At 42.0% G+C, this 27,057-nt stretch overlaps 1 protein-coding gene across 1 annotated transcript; it reads left to right on the top strand.

Annotated features, from left to right (window-relative positions):
- The first annotated feature begins 1,568 nt into the window (after nt 1-1,568).
- stk35 (serine/threonine kinase 35) lies at nt 1,569-25,938 on the top strand. The gene is made up of 3 exons (XM_039800296.1): nt 1,569-2,334; nt 4,681-5,497; nt 20,341-25,938. The coding sequence occupies exons 1-2, from the start codon at nt 1,785-1,787 to the stop codon at nt 5,415-5,417; spliced, it is 1,287 nt and encodes a 428-aa protein (XP_039656230.1). The 5' UTR covers nt 1,569-1,784; the 3' UTR covers nt 5,418-5,497; nt 20,341-25,938.
- The last annotated feature ends 1,119 nt before the right edge of the window (nt 25,939-27,057 follow it).

The following is a 27,057-nucleotide window of genomic DNA, read 5'->3' as shown; positions in this document are numbered from 1 at the left end:
AAATTTCAATAAATAGCATGAAACCAGATATTAGAAATAAAACAGATTTGACAGGAGACGTTGCCACAGCCATTCTCTATTTTTTTTTATTTCCCATCTGACATTATTCATTTCATCTTTTCCATTTCCATTTGGCCTTTATCATTTGGATTTTCAAGCTGTATTTTGTTATTGTTTTGCCGAAAATGGCGCTTTGATATTAAAGGTTGCTTATCCGTGCCATATACCATCCATCCAGCCTGTTTGCCTGTTACAACCATTCCTTTCATTAAGGGTGCATATCAAAATGATGACAAACGTCGTGTTTTGTTCTTCCTTGGGAAGGGGTATCTGAGAATTAAAGCCCTTTTGAGATCCCCCCTCCCCCTTTTGAAATCCCCTCCCCCCCACCACCCCTGGGAACCACAGGCAGCACAATACATTGAAAAATATCAATGTTTTGTGCTGATTCTTTTCCTTTCTGGTTCCTTTGTTTAATATGCGTTATGTGTCTTTGCATGTTTAACTCAACATGCTTATTTTAGACAACATGACTCCAGAAAAAAATAATGTATGTTTAGGCCTAGTAATGATTTTTAGTAATGACTACTAATGTATACATAATTTGTCTACTGCATCTACTTACCGCTCTGAGTTAATACAACTTGACCTGTTTTACCTTGTGTAAAAACTGAAATGGTTAAAGACAACGAGTTTCCACGCAATGTTCTAGTAAAGTCAATTAATTCGGGATAACATTGTAGCCTCGCTGCTTTTTTGGGGGCTGGGTGCAGTCAGGAGTGTGCTGTGCTGCACGTAACCAGATCCAACAGTGATGTCAACGGGTTATGGAGGACACTTGTTAGTAAGTCATTGCAGCTATAGGTGAAGTTAAACCACTGAAAGTCAGCAAAAAAAATAAGGATTTTCATGGGGGGAATAAGTTACTCTTTTAATCAATTCTAGTTTGGTGAGCATGGGTTTTTAATTACGTAATATATGCCCAAAATACACTTTCGGTCCTTAGTCTGGACATGCCTCTTCAACACATGTGGGATCATAAATGAGGGAAGGACCTACTATTATTTCATTAATGTTCAAATATTTCATCAAATATATAGCCTATAATGACCACTTATGATTGATTACTTATGTTTTTTCGACAAAATGTGCTCACACAGTAGCCTGGATGTCAACACAATAACATTTTCTTGCATTTGTTATTGAACCGTGTCGGGCAGCGTGCCTTTGTCCCTACAACGAGAATTATTTCAGGTGTTTAATATGGATCACTTTCAAAAAACCGACATGTATCTATGCACACTATAACTAGGCCTGCATTACAATTTCATTATATATGGATATGAGAACTACCGTATGCGTCCTTATATATTTAATAATGTACTCTTATCAAGACTATAGGGTCCTTTTTCAAAATAAAAACAAACGTAGCGTGCTCGCTGTATTCTCCACCCCTCTGACCAAGACGAAAGGCGGGATCTCCGCGAGCGGTTTTCCCTCTCCGCCAATCAGCGTGCGGTTGCAGAGTACAGCCCGCCCCCTGTTCTCTGTGTGTCTACTTGGAAGCTGGAACATTTTGTTTCTGAAGGTAAATACAGTACAGTCCCTACAGCTGGACGGCCAGTGGCACTTTACGAGCTTTCTCATTATCAGCAGCAATCAAGCTCCAAACTGTTGACAGGCTGGCGTTTAAGCTTTCCCTAACGTCAACCAGGCAGACGTAAGGACGTCAAACTTTATTAGTTTAGAGTTTGAGTAATGAGAGACAAACACGTCCTCCCTTCATGCTTACTTTCAACAAAAAAGAAGTTATGGATATTTGCGACGGGAAGAAGAGGAGACAGGTAAGCGGCGGCGGCGTGCGGGGCTGCAGGCGGAGCGTGGCCGTAAAAATGAAGCGCGACGTGGGTAAAGTCCTCCGCTCCCTAACGGTGGGGGACAACAATCACGCGGAGCCTATGGAGGAGGAAGAGGACGACGACTGCTTCTCCATTAGCTTCCTGCGGAATGGCCGACTGGAGCCCTCCGTGGCGCTTTCTCCGCGGTACAGCTTGCTGCGGGAGGTCGGGCGGGGAAGCTACGGGGTCGTTTATGAGGCTATAGCCCGGAAAACAGGGGCCAGGGTGGCGGTGAAGAGGCTCCAGTGTGACGCCCCGGAAAACGTGGAGCTAGCTCTGGCCGAGTTCTGGGCTCTGACGAGCCTGGAGAACCGTCACCAGAACGTGGTCCAGCTAGAGGAGTGCGTCCTGCAGAGGAACGGCCTGGCCCAGAAGATGAGCCACGGGAACAAGCGGTCCAAACAGTACCTGCGCCTGGTGGAGACGTCACTAAAAGGTATGGTCATTTTTTAATTAATGGGATTCCATTGCTAGGCAACATCCTGGAAGAATGCTTATGTTTACAACTGTGAAATGCTCTTTACAGGCTAATTGTCCACTAACACCCATACTAATGATAATGAAAGAAACAATGTGTCCAAATACATTGTCAACATTGTTACATTTGACTGTGTAAAGTATTCAGATTCTGATGAGCTCTAAACTTGTAGCCTATTAAAGACTCAGTTGTCTCATGCTTTAATAAAAGCACACTTAAGTCCAGCTAGAAAATAGTTAAATGTCTTTTCAGCACATGTAGACATGCACTATGGGTCTGCACCTGCAGTAAGTGTAACCACAATTGTTTGGATTTTCTGAACCACACTCAGCAGCCACAGATTATCTAGAAACAACAAAAACATTGCTAGTTACTGGTATGTCTGTCAAAAAAAATATTGACATTAATGGTTTGAATGAATCAGAATTAGAACCAGAAAATGATTTATTGCCAAGTAAGTAACAGTTACGAGGAATTTGCCTTGGTGCATACAAAACCTATTAAACATGAATATGTAATACACAGTAACTACAGATATACATAATAGCTATTTAACATTAAGGACAAAGAGCCTGGATGGTTTAAGAAGCTTCACTGGTCCACTTTAATGACGTATGGTCGCTATATGTTTACTTAAACAAAACCATGTGGACAATATGTACCATAAACTATACATTAGATGTATGTATCCGTGGTATTAAGGCTCATTTACTTAAGAAGGATATTGTGAATTAAATGTAAAATGAATTCCTTTTGCAGCCTTCTATCCGTCAGTGCTGTTGGTTGCTATACATTACCTATAGTAGGCACAGAGAGTACACAGTGTTTCCCTCAGCCCACAAAAGAACACCGTGTACTACTTGGCAGGGTGTTAACCCATTGCTTGTTGACTGGAATTTCAGACACTAAACAGTGATGTTAGAGTGTAATCTTGGATATTATAATGAAATACTGTAGCATAATCTAATGACATATATACATTTTTATTCTGTTTGTGTAATTGATGCCATCAATCCAGTTTGACCTACTTATTACTCCCTTTGTTATTGCTCAGCAGGCATGTTGATTGAAATAGCAAGCTGGTGAATACTGTACATCTTCATAAAAGTGAAATTTAGCTGACCTGTGCTGTGCTGTTAAAACCCAGAGTTATAAGTGAACTAGTGTACACAGTCTTTGCTTGTTTTCTTTTAATAGCCTGGCTGTTATATAAGTGTCACCATTCAGGCTCTTGAAATGAAGTATTAATCTCGAGCTGGAATCTTTCGCAGCCATCAAGTGACGATACAAAAGAGTTTTTAGGATTCAGATAACAATTAAAAGGACTTGCTTTTAATCTATATGCCCTCTTAACCCTTTGTCTTGGTCCACTTAACCTAGTTTCTGAAGCATAAAGACAGGTAGCAGCCCACAGAGTGATCATCAGGGCAGGTCAGTTTGGGGGAGAGACGCAGTTTGGTCACACAAGGCTCAGATTATTATGGAAAGGATCCCTACAGAGAAAGACCTTTTTGTTAAAGAGTAAGATGCTTTTTTGTTTAACATGAACCAGCTCAGAAATCGCTATCTCCAAACCCACCAGACTCCGTTTAAATAAACAGTAATTTTATCATTGTAAAACGCACTTCATTCAAAGTTGACACAAACAAAATAAAACTATCAAAAGCCGTCTTGATTCGTCTTTCCACTGTTCCAACAATCACCACTCTGGTTTTATTAAGATAAACCCTTAATTTACCCATTTACATGTGGAAATTCGCTGGCTCTTTACACACTTAAAGTCTTGATTATTTAAATGGAGTCTGGTGGGTTTTGGCTATGGTGATTTCTGAGCTGTTTCTGGTCAAACAAAAAAGATTTTACACTTCAACAAAAATGTCTATCTCTGTAGGATCCTTTCCATAATATTGTCAGACACCTAGAATAATAATCTGAGTCTGTCAGTGGCAGAGACAGCCCTTTTTAGTGGACAAAATTGACAATGCACATTTCCCCTATCTGGTTTTGTTGCAGCCCGGTTCGTGGCTGCTGGTTACAGCGTTCTCGCTCAATACTGGACCAATTTAAAATATTTTTGTTCACATTAATCACTTAGACATCAATGCATGTGAGGTTGACGAAATCAAAACAAAGTGTGTTTTATGTAACAAAACACATTTTTCAAACTCTCAAATATCGATATCAGTATTTCGCCTTAAAAATCCAGCAACACAGATTATAGCTCTAGTGAACAGACTGAATGTCACAGTCTGACTGCTGTTATTTCACTAATCAGGTCATATCTGTCCCATCTGCATGCTGCAGGGGAGCGCATACTGGGTCACCCAGAGGAGCCCTGTTACCTCTGGTTCGTCATGGAGTTTTGCGAGGGCGGGGACCTCAACCAGTACATCTTGTCTCGCCGGCCCGACCCCCAGACCAACAGGAGCTTTATGCGCCAGTTGACGAGCGCCGTGGCTTTCCTACACAAGAACAACATCGTTCACCGTGATCTGAAGCCCGACAACATTCTCATCTCGCAAAAATCTGGTTCACCTGTTCTCAAAGTGGCCGACTTTGGCCTCAGTAAAGTTTGTGCCGGCCTTACCTCCAAGAACAGCGAAGAACACCCTGCGGCAGGCGGCAGAGGCAGCAACCAGAACAACATCGTCAACATAAACAAGTTCTGGTTGTCGTCGGCCTGTGGCTCGGACTTCTACATGGCCCCCGAGGTGTGGGAGGGCCACTACACGGCCAAGGCGGACATCTTTGCCCTGGGCATTATCATCTGGGCGATGATCGAGCGGATCACTTTCATCGACGCAGAGTCCAAGCGCGAACTGCTGGGCACCTACATACGGCAAGGCACAGAGATTGTACCTGTCGGCGAGGCTCTTTTGGAGAACCCCAAGATGGTTCTCCACATCCCTCAGAAGGCCAGGAGCTCCATGTCCGACGGGGTGAAGAAACTCCTCCAGGACATGCTGGCGGTCAACCCTCAGGACCGGCCAGACGCCTTCCAGCTGGAGGTGCGGATGGACCAAGTCACGTGTGCTGCGTGACAGCCCCTCAACTTCCCGAAACCTCTCCTTTTTTTTTTTTTAACCTAACCAGTCAAAGAAAGGACCACTCTCGTTCCCAGGTAAGCTCCACTTTCTTGAGAACTTATTAGTGTTTCTATCTTTCTACCTTTTTAGGAACGCTCTCTTCAAGTTAATTCGTGATCAAGTTCGAGTTTATTTGTCATTTCCACATTCCCACGGTGCTAACACAAAAATGTACACAAATATACACATATCTATACACAAAATGCGACATAGGGAGTTTTCACACCTTTTAGTTTGTTTGCTCTGGTCTGAATCAGTTGGTGAGTTTGTAAACTTGGAGCGTTTCCCCCTTGGTTTGGTTTTGTTTCACACCTGGAAAACTCCAAGCGAACCCATTTTCGCGCAAATATGCGGGACTTGCATGATTTCATAATCCCCGGGGTTTTTTTTTGCAAAAAAAGTCTAATAGTTTAGCAGAAAGTTGAAAAATGTTGCATTTACTTCACACAAGAGCAGCCATTTTCCCCTGTTGCCATGGGAACGTTATGAAGTGACGTAATTACGCAACGTGAACATCATCGAAAAGCAGCGTGCTGGGGGAATCAATTTTTTTTTCTCTTTTTCACATGCTTTTTCATCAAACTGCAGTTTTAGCAAGTTCCCGCAATTTCATCGCATAAAATTGCATAAATATCCCGCATATTCCATCGCATTTTTAAGAAGTTTGTTCACGATATGTGGAGTATAAAAACTGAATAGTGGTGATGTTTAACTGTTAAACAAGCTACCAAACAAGCTCGATAACGTAATAATCGCAAAGAAAGAAAGCATGACAACAACAAAGTTTGACGGGCCAGGAAACGTGAGCGTTCAGAGAGTTTTTCCAGGTTATTTAAGCCCAGGAAGTTGAAGCAGGTCAGTAAACTGTGAGTACAATGGACAGTTTGAGAGAGAGAGAGAGAGAGAGAGAGAGAGAGAGAGAGAGAGAGAGAGAGCAGGGTATCTGCAGATACAGACACTTCTAGTTGGTCATAAGTGATGATTGAAAGTGGTTACTTTTTGTATTAATTTATGCATTGTTTTTTATTAAAATCCTGCATATTGTACCTTTTTATCAATTCTAAACACATGACATCAGTATGGCTGCACAATTAATTGCAAATGTATCGAAATCACAATATGGACTAGTGCAATATCCAAATCGCAGGTGGGACGCAATATTCATTAAAGGCAAAATATTTGTCAAACCGTTCTGAATGTAGTATTGTGGTGCTGCTGAGACGTCCCGGCCTACAAATCGTATCCAACAGACTAAGTCCTGGCAAAAATCACACTATAATCAATTTCATTCTAATGTTTTTCAATGAAAATGAGAATAATGATACAAAATTGATCATTCCCTCCAATATCGTGAATCCTATCGCAATCGCAATATCAGTCAAAGTAATCGCAATTAGATATTTTCCTCATATCGTGCAGCCCTGGACATCAGACGGCGTGGCCTAATTTCTTCACTTCTAATATAGTTCCTAAGCTTGCCTGCTGCACCTGATTTTTTGCCAAAGCTTCCCACGTCACTGTCAAGGAAACCGGATTAACAGGAGTTAATCAATACACGAAACTGAACTGTTGATGCAGTTAACAAGATGACTGATGTCAACAGAGGGCGAAGGTAGCTAACAAGAGGTGTGTGGATGACCTCGGGGGATGGAGAGGGCGGTGTGAGAGCACATTTATGTAAGCAGGAGAGAGCAGGACTTTAAAAAACCAAGCAGGGTACACCCTGGGCCTGAGGGCAAACAGCCTGGCTTTGAAATGGAAAACAAATAGGGTTTGTGTGTGTGTGTGTGTGTGTGTGTGTGTGACAGTCAAACAGAAAACAATGAGTTATTTTCCAGGAAAAGAAGGTTTTTCTGGTTCATATTTACACCTGGAAGTGAATTACTTGCGCACAACACTCAATTTTGACTTCTGTTTCCATCAAAAACACTGTCTGTTACAAGTTTTCGTCCTCTTCACTGACAGTGGACACACAGTCTGGCTTATTTTCCGTGAAATTCTGGCGGATATATTGTAACACGGCTCAAGTAACGTAACTTTATTAAATTCTGAAACCCTGTATTCATCCAATGCTTTAGACCTGAACCTGCATGGAGAGGCTGCCAACGGACACACTGGTAACACATCTGAATCGGTTGTCATTTAGCGTTGGGGTCATTTTGGCCTGGCAGATTTCAGTCAGAAAGGCTCGTGCAGAAACAAACTAAAGTTTAAGAAAAAAAAAAAATGGATTGGCAGTTGGCACAAACTGGAAGCAGAGTGCAGCTGTCAGTCAGTTTCAGGCTGCTGTATGAAAGCATTACTGTTAACCTGACAATGATGGGGGGAAATTGGAGGATAAGGCCGCGACTGTGTGCAAGCACGTGTTGCTTACGCTTGTAGCGATACTTCCAATATGATGGCACGTTTTCAAAGACATCATGCCATCCCTATTATGTAATAACGAGTACAAAAATAAGTGTTTTTCCACTGAAAAGTGCTTTTAAACTCACAACAGCTTTTGTAGTAGTGATAGATTTTCTATTTTTTTTTTTTTAAAGGAGTCTTAAGGCCCGGACACACGAGCCGATAATCGGCCGTTGGACAGTCTGGCGAGGTCGGTGACTCGAGTCTGTTCGATGTGTCCCGTGCCGTCGTCCGTCCGAGGGGCTGTCGGCGTTCATTTTGGCCGATTTGACATGTATAATCGGCGGGGCGGGCACTGGCGGCAGTCGGACTCAAATGACCCATCTGATTGGTGGAGAGCTAACCCGGAAAACTGGGAGCGGGATGAGCGTGACTAGAGTCTCTCAAAATCTGAGGAAAATCTTTTAAACTGACCTTTGTTGATCTGAAATGAAGACAGATTCAGCAACTGCATACACACACAGACAGACAGACAGACAGACAGACAGACAGACAGACAGACAGACAGACAGACAGACAGACAGACAGACAGACAGGCAGACAGACAGACAGACAGACAGACAGAGCCTATTTCTCGCTTCAAACGTTTTCAGAAACACGTTTCTGAACTATTTTAGTACAATATGAGATCGTATTCTGAACGAGCCGCCATGACAGTCTGGCTTTGAATTTTTGGAGAAACCAGACCCCCGTGACGCGTTCGTCCAATCAGCTGCCGGTTTTCATTTTTTGGGGCAACAATACAGATTAGCGCCGCCTGCTGTTTTGGAGACGTATTGCGTCTCGTCTCTTCGGTGAGTTCTGAGGAACTTTTTGGACCGACTCGGGGAGACCGATCGGTCCGACTGGCTCTGACTGACTCCGACGGTCGGCCATCTGGTCGGTGTGTAAGCAGCTTTAGTCTTGCACCTTTCACCCTTGCTACAACAGAAAGTCACTTTTTATAGGAAATACTTTTACTTAATCATAACATAGGGCTGTGCAATTAATCAAAATTTAATCGTGATTATGATTTCGGCTCCCAATGATCATAAAAACAGAATAATCGAGAATCAAGATTATTTAGCTCATTACGTTTTGCAAGTAAACTCTTATTTTCTCATGTTCTGAATGAAAAAATAAAGTTTCAATAGGAAAAGTATTAAGGCAAAGTTCACAGTTGTATGTGTTTATTTTTTTATTTTTTTTACTGTTGATTTATTTGACTTTTTCCACTGTTTAAGTACAGTAATTGCAACATCTTTCCAGAAGTCAACGAGTAATCGTGTTAAATTATCGTGATTTCAATATTGACCGAAATAATTGTGATTATATTTTTTCCCATAATTGAGCAGCCCTATCATAAAATAATCTCACCCACTTTACCACTTTCTAAAAAAGGGGCATATTTTGCATATCGGATAAGAGCCCTCCCTTGTCCCCTCCCCCCTAAACAAACTGCACACTCAGCAGGAAATCACTTTTTCTGCTGTAGTGACAGTGGAGGAAGTGTCCCTGTAAGATGTTAATTGTCTCAGTTTGCTATCTAGAGCAGAAACTCCTTTTCGCACATCAATCAGCCGCTGAGTGGATGTTCAATGACCCGAACTGTCCGTCTGTTTGTTTGAACTTGAACCCTCCATTGACCAGGACTAAGTCGACGATTGTTTAACAATTAGCTCTCCCATAATCCACATGCCCCCGCCCCGGCCTCCCCCGCCCGTTCGCTCGGTGACGTAACGCCTCTCGGCTCCCAGCTGTCAGCAGAAGGGACTCTGAAAGTGTTGTTGCGTGCTAGTCCGCTGCTTGGCCTCGTTCTAAAGTGGCATTATGGGATGGTGGGTTACGTAACAGGCCCACAGTCGTGCACTGGTTCAATGGAAACTGTCTTCTGTTGGAGAGAGGGATTAGTGACTGTAAACATACCGCAATGAGACTCCCATCTGATGGAAGGACGTATGGGGCTCATGTTGTTTTTGGTCAACAAGGTTAAACCTGATTGGCTCTTACTAGTGTATCTCCGTGTGTACTTCGTCCACAGCAATCCCACCAATCGGTCCCAAAATGTCCCAGTTAGAGAGAAAACACCGTAAACGTAGAGCTGGGCAATATATCGATATTATATCGATATCGTAATGTGAGACTAGATATCGTCTTAGATTAGATTTAGATTGTAATATCGTAATATAGCATAAGTGTCTTTTCCTGGTTTTAAAGGCTGCATTACAGTAAAGTGATGTCATTTTCTGAACTTACCAGACTGTTCTAGCTGTTCTATTATTTGCCTTTACCCACTTAGTCATTATATCCACATTACTGGTGATTATTCATCGAAAATCTCATTGTGTAAATATTTTGTGAAAGCACCAATAGTCAACACTACAATATCGTTGCAGTATCGATATCGAGGTATTTGGTCAAAAATATCGTGATATTTGATTTTCTCCATATCGCCCAGCCCAACGTAAACGTATTCTTTGTAAATCTTTACAATCATTCCCCGAAAGAACCAAGCAGGCCTGCCTTGTTGCACCATCCAAATTCTCTTTAAAACATGACATTTTCACCATGTTGCATGCTAGCTCAGTTTGTCGTAGTTTCCCAAAGCGAACAGAGTTTGAGAACGGCAACACGCAGAGAGAGGAAGGTGAGGGACATTGCACCGGATGTCAGGCAATTATCCTCCAAATGTACTTCGGTTGGGCATCGAGAACCGATTCCTAATCTTTCCTAGGGGTGGGAATGACCAGAGGCCTTACGATACGATATCATCACGATATTTATGTCACGATACAATATTATTGCGATTTTAAACATATTGCAATATTCTGCGATATATTGCAATTCATTTCCTTTTTTCCAACTTCAAATTTTTCCCAATTTCAAATTATGTCCCCAAAAGGAAACTTTGTCAACATCTGTTTTATCTAAAAAGATAGATTTCTCTGTTTGTTCATCTCCCTTCAATTGTATTGCTGCAAAATCAGATTGTCAAGCAGACAAACTGACCAACACATATATAATAAAAGATCGATACTTGGCATCTGTTTATCGATGCAGTATTTCCACTACTATGTGATACTATGCTGTATCGTTTTTTTCCCCCCACCCCTAATCTTTCAAGTGGAATCATTTCTTTATTGGAATCGTTTGGAAGATTTGGTTTCAAATCTGATCATGGGTTTCCAAATTTAAGTTGTGGTTTCCGTAGCGGCCAGGCGCTTGTTGTGCTGCAGCCGTGGAGCACCGTAAGCGGCGCTCTAGTGTGGCTTTATTTTACGCTGAAAAAGCCCCGTCAAACTGCAGCCCACCATTGAATCAAAATAAAACGTAACCCTCTTATTTGTGAAATAGGCATGTGTCCCGTTTCAACTCCACCCCTCAAAGAATCGCAATCAGAATCGTTAAAATCCAAACGATGCCCAACCCTACTTATGGAGGCTTGTGTCTGGAACTTTTTGTCCTCTTGCTGCCTGCCAGCCAGCCGTGTACCGACTCCGTCTGAACCAGGCCAGAGAACCGAATGCCCCGGCCACGATGAACAGAGTAGACCTTACTTTGGGGAATCTTTTTTTTTTTGATTTCCCTGACAGCATGAACGGGCTTTTTACAAGTTGAGGCACTTTCAGGGTGTTGTCATAAACTCCCGGATGCCCTCAAGCAGGGTTGAGGAGTTTCTCTTTGCATGTTTTTCATCCTATCGGAATATTAAAAAGCAGCATACGTTTTGAAAGAAAGACAGTAGGGTCTGAGAGAACGCTGATCCCGCTCCTCTAAAGGAAATGAAGTTGTTTGGACAGCGGTTTGAACGCAGGGTACAGTACAATGTGTTCTGTTGGCTCAGTCACTGGGGGGGTATTACAGAGGGGATGAGAAATGCCAGAGGGAGGCAACCTTTATGAGATTTTGGGAGTGGGTGTGATGAGTGCATTGGTGTTCTTATGTAACATGGTTGTATAAGTGAGCATTCAGTGACTGAGAAGGTAAATATTTCCTAGAGGCCCTCAGGGTTCAGAGAAATAACTTCCAAAAAAAAGAGTTCCTACACAAATACTTCTGGTGGAGCGAGGGGCTGGGCGATATATGTAACGACATACAGTATCTCACAAAAGTGAGTACACCCCTCACATTTTAGTAAATATTTCATTATATCTTTTAATGGGACAACACTGAAGAAATTACACTTTGCTACAATGTAAAGTATTAAGTGTACAGCTTGTATAACAGTGTAAATGTGCTGTCCCCTCAAAATAACTCAACACACAGCCATTAATGTCTAAACAGCTGGCAACAAAAGTCAGTCCACCCCTATGTTAAATTCCATAGAGGCAGGCAGATGTTTATTTTTAAAGGCCAGTTATTTCATGGATCCAGGATACTATGCATCCTGATAAAGTTCCCTTGGCCTTTGGAATTAAAATAGCCCCCCCCCCCACATCATCACATATCCTACACCATACCCCCACATAATCACATACCCTTCACCATACCCCCACATCATCGCATACCCTTCACCATACCCCCACATCATCACATACCCTTCACCATACCCCCCACATCATCACATACCCTTCACCATACCTAGAGATTGGCATGGGGTACTTTCCATAAAATCATTTCTCAATGTAAATCAAACCAGCTATTAGGCTAACTGAAATAAAACCTTGCCAATCTCTAGGTATATCATGATAATTCAATAAATAAATAGTCTATTTGAAATAACCACATGGTAAAGTCTGTTTTTGTAAACTACTGTGTGAATTAAATACTTGACAAACAACTTTCTCATTTTATCAAGAAATTCATCAAGAAATTTAGTGCAAAATCAACAAGGTAAAACTATCAGAATGTAAAGCGTAGTCCAAATGACATAAACGTTGCTGTAACGCAGTTTGGCCACTTTTTTTTTCTACATCATGATATAAACAATATAAAAAAATATACATATGATAGACATTTATATCATTTTGACGAGATATATATATTATATTATATTATATTATATAATATATCTCGCCCAGCCTCAGGTGGAGCTCCTCTTTGTGTCCTTTTGTTTATTCCAAAGTTAAAATCTTGGAGAGCAAGAGGCTGTCTGAAAAGCTGAAGCCATGTCAGTAATCTGACATTTCGGCACCCTGTACAGTGCATGCCATCCCACAGTGCTCTGGGAACAACATGGATCCACATCTTTTCCACTCCGCTGTCCCCATTCATGGTGGCTGTTTTGGATCTAATGGGCTGTAAGCTCTTTACAGCGTGTTAATCTCACAGTCTGCGTACCATCTCATCCCTGCCAACATCGGGCTGTGAAAAGAGGGAGATTTTCTGGGTTATCGGTTGGAATGGCCTAATGTTACTCGCAACCTCCCAGCCACCATATAACCCTACAACCACAAACGTAAACGGTGTAAACTAAATGCTTTTTAATGAGCCTTAAATCCGGAGCAATCCAAAATGTACAGAAACGTAATTCCGATGTTAGCAGTTCCCCTCTGAGCCTCTACAGCATGTATGGTTGCTATAATTAACATTTTTGCTAACATTTTCCCCCCAACGTTTACTTCTTCTTTTTAGGAGCTGTTTAACAATTTTTCAGTTCGGTAGACTGACTCGAACGTGGCCTTGAACGTGATAAGTGGTCAGGTGGAGTTTTTTTTGGATTTGGTCTGACAACCCAACCCAAATAACCCCGCCTGACGTGCCATGGGCATTAAATGAACGTTTGGCTGGTATAACACTGTAAAGTTACGAGCCAGTTTGTCTGGTGATGAATGAAGCGAAGCGTCTGTTTTTAAATCGATCCAAAAAGTCAGCGTTTACAAATCGGTCTGCTTTCCGGCAAGAAATTTGGGCGGTTTTGTGTGCATTTGGTTTGGAAACCTTCATATATAATGATCCGCTGTTGTGTTGACAGTGTATGTACCAAAGCCGATGACCGGGTTCATTTAGAGCTGTAAATAATAGACGAAAAGAGACGTGGTCTGCATCTGTCGCAGAGATTGAAAGCAGAGATGGCTTTCCTGTCTCTGATATTACTTTTAGTTTTTTTTTTTTTTTTTTTATTCACTCTGTCACTGCTTTTATCGACTGTGCGTGCGCTCCGTCCCGTCACTAAATGAGAACATAAGAACTTCAAGATGGCAGGATTACCCAGAGGATGCAGATGGTGGAACAAACAAACAGTGAAACAGACTGTTAACCATTGTGGGGGCTTGGCCTTGGAATACAGTTGTCCTTGTTCACATTTTCAGCTGTTATTTTTGTGAACCAGATTTCCCCTTTCATTTGTCAAATGTCTCTTATTTTTTTTCAAGACTTTATTGACCAAAAGTTTTTCAGTATTTAGACAAATGAAATATTTGTGTTGATCTAAATAACTGATCCCAACAGAATGACCCATCTCTTTTAAGCTCGATCGGCCGTGGGACAGTCTGGCGAGGTCGGTGACTCGAGTGTGTTCGGTGTGCTTCGTGCCGTCGTCCGTCAGAGAGGCCGTCGGCGTTCATTTTGGCCGATTTTACGTGTATAATCGGCGGGGCGGACGCTACCGGCAGTCGGACTCAAATGACCCATCTGATTGGTGGAGAGCTAACCAGGAAACTGGGAGCCGGATGAGCGTGACTTGTAGGGCTGCTCCCTCTTAGTCGATTAGTCGACTAATCGGTCGTTTTGGTCTCAGTCAACCTAGATCTCTTTAGTCCATTAGTCATGTCTGATGCTGTTTTCATGCTGAATGATTTATTTTCCAAGAAACGTACGAGCTCATCTCTGGTAAACACAAGGATTAAAGTGGTGCTTTTAGCACGACTCTTTGCGGAGAAACTCTGATTTACAGATCTGTCGATTAAATCAACTAATCGATTAGCCGATACAATTGAATGATTGTTAGTCGACTAAGAATTTCTTCAATCGAGCACAGCCCTAGTGACTAGAGTCTCTCAAAATCTGACGCAGATCTTTTAAACTGACCTTTGTTGATCTGAAATGAAGACAGATTCAGCAGCTGCACGGCCTATTTCTCTCTTAAAATCTTTTCAGAAACACGTTTCGGTGAACTATTTTAGTACAGTATGAGATCGTATTCTGAACGAGCCGCCATGACAGCCTGGCTTTGAATTTCCGGAGAAACCAGACCCCACGAGAAGCGTTCGTCCAATCAGCTGCCGGTTTTCATTTTTGGGCGACTATACAGATTAGCGCCGCCTGCTGTTATGGAGACGTATTACGTCTTGTCTCTTCGGTGTGTTCTGAGGAACTTTCTTTGACCAACTCGGGGAGACTGATGGGTCCGGCTGGCTCTTCTGCCGAGGGCCGGCCGTCTGGTCGGTGTGTCTGGGCCTTAAGTGGCAGCTCTGTTTTTTTAGAAAGTACTGAATGTTGTCCCAACCTTTTTGAAATGTTAGCGTTGGTTTTGTCCACTGGTTATCAAAGGTGATCATCACATTGCACTGTGTCCAACCTCTGTATTTGCTGCGAGTGCTTTGTCCGTTTTGCACCAAGAGAAACTTGGAGGCACACACCTAAACTTGCATAATGAACAGTTTTCCTGAATGCCAGCCAAGCGGAATGTGTTGCTTTGCGTGCCTCACGGCCACAAAACCACCCCGAGCTCGTAAAAACTCTCTCAAACTGGTTATGGAGAGCTGCCACGGTGTCCTGCCCTCACAAGAGGCAACCAACACCCACCACTTCCCCCCCAATATACCGGTCTCTGCCGGTTTTTTAACAAGATAGTAGTCTGCTTTTGGGTTGTGCAACAAGAAGTGGCTGAGTTGGCAGCAGAGCTCAGTTTGTCCAGGATCTGCTGGGCTACAACATCCACCTTGTTTCCTTCAATGTCGGCTTATTTATGTAGCAGTAATATCTCCAACAGAGCAACACACAGAACAGTGACAGGCTGACGACATACAGCAAGGGTCTGAACAGAGGAGGGTTTAAAATGTTTCTATGTTGCACCACGTTAGTTTGAGTCAGTTTAGCTTTGCCTCTGTTTCTAGAAGTGTCTTACATTATTACATAGTTCTTTGCAGGACAAATATCTGTGTATTAACAGTTTTATGTATATTTAAACAGAAACTAACTGGTATTTTTCTTTTTGTTTTACATTTCGAATTGCATAATTTGTGCTCCGGAGATGAAAGTCCACTTTTGTCGTTTTTTTTTTTCTACGCTTGCCGCTTTTTGTCGACATTATTGAAATTATTTCCAATGGTTTTTTTTCCTTTTTTTTTTTGTTGACGTTTTTAAAGTGCTTTTTTCAACGTTTTTAGAAGTTTACTAACTCAGCAGTTTTGTAGAGAGATTTTATTTATTATTTTTTTTTAAGTTTTTTTTACTGTAACATTGTGTTGCGCCATGTTAGTTTTAGTTTTAGTTCTTCGGCTCTACTTTTTCTACCATCAGAACAAAATGACATAGTTCTTTTCAGCACTCCTCCCAGGAAATTATTTGGCTGCTAAAATAAAGTCTTTCTGCTGATTTTTACACCTCAAATCTATTTTCTTTCCACTTGTGCTGCCGGATACCGATTTCAAGGTACACCGCGGTTTTGAAAAAGTCACAGTTTTCAAAACCACAAAAAATGTTCTGTCATACCATTCCTAAGGTATGAGCTGTTTATCATGAGTCTACAAGGACCGAAAGTGCAGTTTAGAAATCCCTCTCCCTGCCAGCGTGCAGTGTGTTTCAAAATAAAATACATTGTGTTCAATGGGAAAAAAAAGTTGTTGTTTATTACCGAGACATTTCAAAAATAATACATTTGAAAGCTGTAATTGCAATACCACAATACCGTCAAATAAAAATGAAAATAAAAGTAAACGGCAAGTTTTTCTTTTTTAAGTCTTGTGTTTGTTTGGCGCTCTTACATTTCGTCTCATTACTTCCTCCTCTGCTCTCGTCATTAACGGCCACTAGAAACATAAATATAAGTTGTAATACCTGCCTGAACAAACAACTTCGGGGAGCGTTTTTTCTCTCTCATACATACATACATACATACATACATACATACATACATACATACATAGTCTCATAGGTTTGGGAGGCATGCTCGTAAAAGCGCGAGTTCAGAAAGTTCACCAACGGCATTCCTTCACAGCTGCTCTTGCGAAGACAAGAGATGGAAAACAGAAACTGCTGAATGCGGAGAAATGCGAGCCTCAGGGCACCGTGACTTCATCAGCTGTTCTTTTTTTTTTTTTAAACAACACGGTTTTTAAAGAACAGATTCGGGTCAAGGAGGATGGTGATAAACAGGGTTCAGGTTAAGAAATGACTGGAATCCTTCTGCGTGTCCAAAAGCTCGGAGACGAAGAAAGGATATTAAATCACCAGTGACCTCTGTCAACCCCCGACCAGAAAGCAGATCGATAGTGCCTGGCTGTTAGTGCGTCAGGAGGGTACTTTATGGCCTGACAGCTCTGCAGTGTTGTTGGGAGTTATCTGAGAGGATCCTAGGGCTGCTCGTGTATGGAAACGGACAACTTCAGCAGACGGTTTTCCAAAATGTATTTGCTCCGCAGAAGACAATATCGCATGAATTGGCTTCTGGTCTCATGTTTCCTACTATCCGCACCTCTGCTCCTAAACATTAAATAACAGAATTTACACACTCAACATGGACTGTACATTACATTACACAGTAACAGCGCCAAAATGGCGCAAAAAGAGTTAAACAAAGCATCGTTAGAACTTATATTTAACCGTAAAAACGGCACAAAACAGCTAGTTGATATCGTAATAGCGCAGCAGCATTTTACACGCGACCTACCTCAGCAATACAAGCTACGGCAACTTAGGAGGTACAATAGAGGCGCAGTGCAGTAATATTGTTATGGAGATATTCTGTTATCTTACATTTTCCTGATGTCGTGCAGCCCTAGATTTGGGGTTTTGGGGTGGCAGTAGCTCGGTCAGTAGGGAGTTGGGTTGGGAAGCGGAGGGTTGCTGGTTCAAGTCCCCATACGGACCAAAGTATGGTGGTGGACTGGTAGCTGGAGAGGTGCCAGTTTACCTCCTGGACACTGCCAAGGTACTCTTGAGCAAGGCACTGAACCCCCCAACTGCTCGGGGCGCCTTTCCATGGGCAGCCCCCCCTCACTCTGACATCTCTCCATTAGTGCATGTAGAGGTACTGAGCATGTGTGTGTAATTCAGGCCTGTGTGTAATAACAGAGTGAAAACATTGTAATTTCCCCTTGTGGGATTAATAAAGTATACATTATTATTATTATTATTATTATTATTATTTATTTGAATCAGATATTGGATTTTTTAAACCCAACCCGAATTAATGGAGTACTGGATGTTACTTTAAATATATGTGGCGTTTAAAGTGCTCATCCTCAGCAGTAACATGTCTCCATTTTGTACATCATCCCTCATTCACCATCCCAAACATGCGTGCGTCCTCCTAAGCTGACCCACTTTGTGTTCATACCATGTGCTCCAAAGTTACGCAACCTGTGAGGACTCGGAACAGACCGCTGCTAGCCCAAGCTGTGGCATGTCAGCCGCTGGGCTATAATTAGATCCCAGCGCTGCACTAAACCTGTCCTCCTAGGCACAGCTACATCTACAGGCAGGACATACACTCGGGGGGGGGGGGGTCAGCCGGTGTTGTCGTTTTGCTGCAGGTAGATGTAGAAGCACCGGTCTGGACCTTTGTGTCTGCAGTGATGTCGAATTTAAGGTCAATACATCTCATATTTATTTCATTGTTTATCTTTGCAGAGACAGCGCACAATTAAAAGTTATTGCAGCAGAGTTAGCGAGCAGCTAACCATACGATCCTGTACAACTTTATTTTCTCTTCTGAATAGGTGTGTCTGACCTGGTTGTGTGTGAGTTTGCTTTCACACCTGAGCAGCTTTTTTATATTTATTCAGGGAAGGTTCGCTGAGAGGAAGCCTCTCTTTTTGCAGGAACGCCCTCCAAAAGAGTTCCACATTCATACCTGGAAGTTTTATCTGAACCGTGGAGCATTTAGTGGGATAGTCCGGCTAGGTGTGGAAGCTCATTCGAACTCTGGTCCGCTTGATAACGGCGGTCTCTGTTCTCTTCCAAGTGAACTAGAGTTCGGATTCGCTTCAGGTGAGAACGCGATCCGACCCAAATACAGGAAGTGGACCAAAAAAACAGTGCATTTACTAGCTAATTTAACCCTCATGTTGTGGGCATGGATGGGCATCCCGTTGTCATCAGAAATATGGGTTTCTTTTTAACCAAATTACTAAAAAAATAAAGTACAATTGCAATTACTCGATTACTACTTTCATTGAATTGTGGGTGTTACATTTTATAGCATTTGAAAAAATGGAAATGGTTTCAAAACCTGACTACACTTTGACATCCACACGTCTGTGATTCTCCACCAACATACGTTCCTCTAATATTAGTCAGAATCATTCATCATTTCAAAATTAGGTCTAATCTCCTATTAATGAGATTTATTGATCATGAATTCCAAAAATACATATAAAACTTTTGGTAATAAGTTGATGTTGTGGAAAAAAAGTGACAAAATCTTGACAAAAACGTCAGAAAATGTATTAAAAAAAGAAACGGTCAAAAAAGTTGTTATTTTTGACCCAGAAGGACAACAAGTGCATGGTCGATGGGAAGACAACACAAGGGTTAAACACTTCTGTAGGATTTAAGGGACGATAACTTTCAGATCCATAATCTGTTCTGAGCACACATAGCTGGTCGTCTGTGTGACATCATCATCATCATCATCATCTCTCTCTCCTTCACTCGCTGTCTGTCAGCTGATCACATTGTTCGCCTTCTTCTAAAATATTAGAAACGCTAAAGCGAAAACCAGAGAACCCGAGACGTTATGAATCTGGTGTTGCTCCATTATTTCTGAGACCAGAAGTGTCGGAGAGTTTGACTCAGATATTCTGTCCAATAGACGAGCGACCGTTTCCACCGTGTGACGTTTGTTTACAATGTTTGGTGTTTAACAAAGTGCGGTGTGAACGCAAACCGAGCCAAATGAAAGATGTCGCAACTACCGAACTACAGATGTGAATACTAACGTGTACTGTCTAAATCAGGGGTCACCAACACGGTGCTCGCGGGCACCAGGTAGCCCCCAAGGACCACACGAGTAGCCCTCAGGCCTGTTCTAAAAGTGAAAATTGAATATTGATATTATCTGTTTCCCACCTTGTTAAGTCATTGTTGATAATTATTGTGAGAAATCATTAACATGATCAGTGTCTTCACATAGATTCACATAGATGAGCATCATTAATCATTAATAACCATATATAACTAAAGGCAAACTGAGCACATTTGTTATTTCAGAAGAGTGTATCAAACTGGTAGCCCTTCGTATGACTCAATACCCATGAAGTAGCTTTCAGTTTCTAAAAGGTTGGTGACCCCTGGTCTAAATGTTATCAAAGGCGTAGGGAATGACGTCCATTAGTTTTCTTGTTGCCCCGCTCTGACCTGTGCACACTTTTTTTTTTTGTCTTTGCAGCTTTGTTTACTTCATGGACGTGGACTACAATGGAAAAAAAGGAGCTCTGACAAACTGAACTGTGAAGGATCCACAAGTCCATGATTTGAGCGGGAAGTGATGGACTGGCTAATGATTCCAAAACTCTGGGACAGGAACAGTATGCAAACAAACCAGACCACAACAGTGCACTTCCAGCCACAGCCGGTCACCACGGAGCTGCGGACGTTTCATTTCACTGGTGGAGAATGTCAGTGTCTGGCCTGACTGGATATGACAACCAGGTTTAGGACCGTTTGATATTTAATTTTTGATCCCAACAGCCCCAGTAAAGGCCTGCTCCTCCTTAACATTTATCATTAGGGCTGGGTATCGCCACAGATTTCCTAAATCGATTCCGATTCACACGGTCCCATTTCAAATTAGATCCTATAGCAAGTCGATTAGGGATGTTTCAGGTACAATACAAGTTTTGCTTGGATACGAAAGAGATTCTCAGAGAACCAATGCTGCAATATGTACAAGGAACCCTCTAACCTGCTGCAGTATTAAAAATATGAACGCTGTCGTTAACAATTGACCCCAAAGCAGTTACATAGAGACAGAAGTGCCGTTTTAATGCAGAGGGGGTGATGCAGAGACAGAGACCTAAAGCCACATCTGGGAAAACGGCCATGCCAGTTTTTCCCTCGCCAAAATGAAGCCAAACTTTGGAGCGTTATTCAGCATTCGAATAAATTTTTTTTTTTGATCATCTAGTTTCATATGATACCAATATCTTCAGTCTGGCTTTGACGCGAATCCTCTTAAAAGATCGATCTCAGGATTTTATGAATCGATATCGGCTCATTCAAATGAAGCTCAATTTGAATCGGAAAATCAATCTATTTTTTTTTAAAAGCCCAGCCCTATTGTATAATGTACTTGTCTGTGGCACAGGTAACGGACTGGACTGAACCAGTATCTTAAGGTCAAAGCATCATTTAATGATGACAGTACGTTTGCCTTTGCTCCGCTGCCCTGTACAACCTTGTGCCTTAACGCCGATTCACATTAAGTGCGATTGCATCGTGAAATGAAAACGATGTTGTGGGTTACAGAGGCACCCGAGGCAGCAGCTTCACGATGCCGCAACCACTTTGGTGTCGTGCAGGTTTCTTTAAATCGACCAAAGGAATATTTTGCTTTTCAATGATGCCACAAATTTGTTAACGATTTCCCCCGGCTGCGATGATGTCAAGTGAGAATGGGATCATTCGGTGGCTCTCCTCTACTCAAAAGCTCAAGTGCAGTGACGATGCTGAAGCTGAAATATACAAAACTTAAATCAGTGTGTGTCACATGTACGCTTGTGTTTAGAAGGTTTACAAGGATATTTCACACCCCTGTTGCCACACTCCAGAGACGCAACAAATGTGAATTTGGAGTGTTTTCACGTTGTTTTGAAGGTGTTTTACAGAATTCTCCTTAGAAGTAAGCCGGCCCGTGTCAACTCCATACAATACTGTGCTATTGTAACCAAACAATTCAGATTTTCTTTTTATGTGGGCATTAGTTCCTGTTCAATCCAAAGAGCAGCTGTTTATCTGCGTTCATCCTTTTATCATCACTGCAAAGCTCAGTATGAACACAGTTTCTAAATTAAGGTATGACTAAGAAACAGTCATGATCATTTTAGTGGGATCTAAAGCTGTTTCATGCTTCTTAATACTAATTAAGATACTAATTTCACTACAGTTCAAGATATCAGGTCAATGGGTAACTTTCAATCAGCTCTCATTAAGAGACACTGAGCGCCGTTCTGTACTCTTACTGGGTTTTTCTACGGGAACAGCCCGACACCTGAGCAGTTTTGAGACATCTGTGGCCGAATCTTTTCTCGAGTATCTGATTTGGAGACTCTCACAGGAAATTTGAAGATTTCCCCATCTGGAAATAATCCCCAAAAGCAACCACGGGATGCCCATCCTAACTGGACTATCCTTTTCTTCCTTCCTCTCTTGACTGAAGTGTTTTTAAAACTCTGCAGTGGCACGTAATGCCGCGTAGAACACGTTCAGTCGGTCTTCTATCGGTGTTGTGAGAAAATCATGGCTTCTTTGTGCTGTATTTCATGCATCCTTATTGTTAAGCAAAACAGTATTTAGCTACATTTACACTACTACAGTACTTTTTTGGTTTTTAAGCGGCATTTTGAGCCAAAAACGATCTCCATGCACGCAAGAGTTTTAGCTCCAGTAGGAGAACTAATCTCCGTTTAAACTAACACGCCCAGAACGCATATCTCATGACCATTCATGATTACTGGGCACAAACAGGAAGCAGATTGTATACTCCGCCCGGTTGGTGGTAGTTGCTTGTAGTTGCTACAGAGACTGCGGAGATAAGACCAGAGTTTTCTCTTTCTTGATCTTGTTTGGATCGGCTACGAGGTCGAACGGTTACTGGGAGTAACTCGTGACTACAAGGCGACAGAAAACACAGACTGGGAATCTGTCTGACGTTGCTCTGCGGTTGAAAATCATCGCTGTATAAGTTGAAAATACAGAAAATACTGAGAAATGGAGAAAGACCAACAATGCCGGAAAGTAAGAGCAGGGATTTCGAGGTGGAACTGTAACTGAAAGGTCTGTAAGCGACCTAACCGATAAGACTGACTGGCGTGCGTCTTTCGTTTCCAAATGTCTCCGTTTGTGCCCGTCTAGACTACAAAGCAACCCCTGGAGTTTTCAAACCAAAACGGGGGCAGCGGTGTTTCCAAATGTCCCCGTTTTAAGAGCCCAGACACTCCGGTGTAGCGTGGACGCGAGGCGTAAACACAGCAAAAGACATTCGTTTTTAAACCAAAATGTAGCAGTGTAAATGTAGGCTGATCCACAGGTGAGATGTTACTTGAAGCAACTACAATTTCCAGGAAAATAGAACAAAATGCAAAAGTTTAACTGCACAGAATAATTGAAATGCAGAGATCAAAGCAAACAAGAAGAGAGGAGTTAAAGCCTACAGCGGTGAGCCTGACGGGTGGGGTGGGGGGGGTGGTTGTGTTTTCCAGACCCAAAAATCTGTGCTAGCCTTCACTCCTCAACACGGGCCAGAGGAATGGCCAAAAACCTCCTGTTGGTTTCGTAGCACTGCGTAGAGTTTTGAAATCAGTGACTCAGAAGTAGTAGTAGATTTTTAAGGTCCTACCTCATTCTCAGCACTTTGAAACATCTACATCGACACTGTCCTTAACTTTGTCTTAGTTTCTGATACAAGGAGAACTTTGCTTGAGTGGGGTCGATTTTTTTATTTTTTTTTTTATTTTTTATTTTACCTCCGACCCCGTCTCTGTTTAACCTTTGGACTGACTTCTCTGTGTGGGGTTTCACTTTTCTACAAGTAACAGCTAGCTTTTCCCTCTGTCACTACCCGATGTGAGTGGTGTGGTGTGCAGATGTGAGTTGCGAATGCGTCACTTTGCGACAATGACCAGATTTTACGCAGATCTGTTGTTGTGCTGTTAGCCACAGAATGATGAGATAGGTACATTACATACTAGTAATTTATTATTTAGTGTAAGGCATCACATTTTCACGGCACGATCCCTGATGTCAGTTCAAGATTAGAGGCTGAAGTAGCCGACGAGAAGCTGCTAACGAGAGACTTCTGTAATGTCAACGCAAATAAAATGGACCTACATAACGAAGTTTGTTCACTGGTGGCTACAAGTTAGCAATCAAACACAACAAAGGCTGTCACTTGAATGGCGTTTCGAGCTAACGTTAGCAATCATAGATAGCTAAAACGTTTGCCGGATCCAGATCCCTTGGCGTTATGCCGCAAACCGTACCACTCGACTCACATCGGGTAGTGACACCCTTTGTGATACAACATCTGCAACCTGTTACCTTCCCTCTTAACGGCTGTATCACAGAGATAGTCGAGCACAACAATGTTGTTTGCGTTCAACAACTACAGCTCCCATGAGGCTATATTAGTGCCCGAAGGAGTCTATGCCTGAAGGCCTTTGTGTGTTTCAAACAAATAAGTTGGCGTGGTGGGTAATACAACCATGTCTTAGGTCAGAAGTGTCAAAAGGCAGTTAGAGCCGACTCATGGCTGCATCCCACCGGCTGCCCAATCAATCAATCAATCCTCAATCAATCAATCCTCAATCAATCAATCAATCAATCAATCAATCAATCAATCAATCAATCGTGGTGTTGAATTCGGCCATTACCACGAACTGTAACAGAATGAACTGAGTGAAGAATAAAATGACAAGTTAAAAGAGTTCAAATTGTCTGTTTTGTTGGACAATCTGACAAGCCCTTCATTTGAGGCATACAGAGACCTTAAAGCCACCTCCCAGAGATCCGCGGTGAGTCCGTGAGGTAGGGCGCAGAGCAGAGACGCAAAGCGCAGCGCGGGAACGTTCTGGAATTGGTTGCGCCTTGAAAGGTCAGCCGCAACGAGGTCAAAGTTGAAATAATTTTTACTTTGAGCGCAGCGCACAGCGAGAAATCCCAGATGCTAGTCGGGCGGCGCCGCCCTCCCCCGCGGTTTCACCCCTGATCGCGTGTAGGCGGCTTAACGGACGCACGCAAACCATTTCCTCGTGAGCATGCGAAAGTATCTCGTGCTCACGAGAAACCAATCTAAGGCTAACACAACGATGCTAACAAAGTACTGCTAACGTCATGCGGCTATCGTTAATATTTCACATCCACAGCATGAACCTTATTTGTTGACGATACTATCCGGGACATTCCGTTGCGTTTTCAGAAAGATGAATACCGCACAAGAAACGTTTTTCGTGAGCACGCGAAAGAATCCTGTGTTCACGAGAAAGTTTCTTGTGCTCACGCGAAAAAAAAGCAATCCCACATGTCTCTTTAGGGCCTCCATAAAAAGTGCTTCCTTTTGAATGTTCAATTTCCTATGAAAGCAAAAGAAAACGGACACTTATGCTGAATGTAAGGGACTCTGTGTGCGTACGGAGATATCGGGAGCGAGAAGTTGTTGAATGCTAACCCATTGCTGTTGTTATAACATGAAAGATGTTCAATTTCGGGGTGAGACTTTAACTTTTCACCAAAGGACCAGTGTAGCACGTAGAAAATCAGTCATTCACTCTTCATGCTGAGATGTTCAATCTCTGACCTGCTCTGCAGCGTTCAGTATGCTCGTTTCTTTAGGCATTAAAGAGAACATATAGTTATTGCTAACAGCAGATATTTACAACTTAATCATCACTACTAAAACTGTCCACTGTCACTGTACTTTTCGTATGAGCCGTTTTCATTTCTCTCTCTCTAAGACTCATAATGATTCCACTTGAAAACACTCACACACTATGCAAAATGTTTCACTGCCTCACTGCAAACACCGTACAGAGCCACACCTTTCTCAAACCGTTGTGTGTAATATCTTGAACTTTTTTTTTTTTCTTCTTTTTTTTTTCTTTTAGTGCATATTTCCAGTGTGTACAGAACAGAAATGTATGTTTTAATAAGAACTGCTTTTTAATGACGCTGACAGGAGCCATTAGATGTTTGAGAAAGCATCGTGTTTTTTTTTGTTGTTGCTGTAAATATATTTGACAACTTTTCTTGAAATAAATGAACAAAACTATGACATTGTGGAAATTGTGTTTTTATTTTTTATTTAAAAAGGCCACGATCGGGCACCTGGGAAGCTCACCTGGTAGAGTGCGCGCCCATATACAGAGTCATTCCCCATCTCTCTCTCTCTCTCACACCTTTCATGTCTTCAGCTGTCCTATAGATAATTAAAGAAAAAAATACAAATCTTATTATATTTATTAAGCGTTGAATGATATCCTAATGTAAATGTTATCTCCATATATTCAATCCCTTAATCTGTTTTTTGCTGAAAAACAGAAACATTATAGTTAAGATTTTAGTTTAGTTAGGTCAGTTATACGTGCATGCGTGTGACAGCTGATGTGCACGTGCATATTCATGTTTAGAGCAAACATCTGACAGTTGTGGTATCACGTTTTCTGTAGTTAAATCTGAAACTTAGGAAAAAAAAAAAAAATTTAAAAAAAAACCCCCCTTTGGGGGGTTTTTTTTTTTTTTTTGGGAGTCCCTGTGTAGGCTGTGTAGATGTACAGTATGTGTGGACACAAAGCCCACTTTCTCTTTTAACTGACATTGGGTTGAACAGCCAGCAACAACAGATGTCAGTGTTACGAGTGATGGACTGGTAATGGTTCGATTCCTGTGGCTGCTTTGCCGCATTGCAAACATGAATATTGGTTTGTTTTACAGCGCCTATGTCCCGTCACTGTTTATTTAGACACAGGGCACCAAAATGGAGGAAGTTGTTTCCCACAGTTGTCACTAATCCTCTCTGGATTATCCCACAGGGTTTGTTTTATCAGCCCAGAAACACCAGACAGGATCCACTCTTTGAGATATTATATCGTGTATATATAGGTATATACAGTATCTCACAAAAGTGAGTACACCCCTCACATTTTAGTAAATATTTCATTATATCTTTTAATGGGACAACACTGAAGACATTACACTTTGCTACGATGTAAAGTATAAAGTGTACAGCTTGTATAACAGTGTAAATGTGATAAAGTTCCCTTAGCCTTTGGAATTAAAATAGCCCCACATCATCACATACCCTTCACCATACCCCCACATCATCATATACCCTTCACCATACCCCCACATCATCACATACCCTTCACCATATAGAGATTGGCATGGTTTCATT

This window comes from Perca fluviatilis, chromosome 5 (genome assembly GCF_010015445.1).
Source record: "Perca fluviatilis chromosome 5, GENO_Pfluv_1.0, whole genome shotgun sequence".
Classification (NCBI taxonomy): Eukaryota; Metazoa; Chordata; class Actinopteri; order Perciformes; family Percidae; genus Perca; species Perca fluviatilis.
This window is presented reverse-complemented; position numbering and strand designations above follow the sequence as displayed.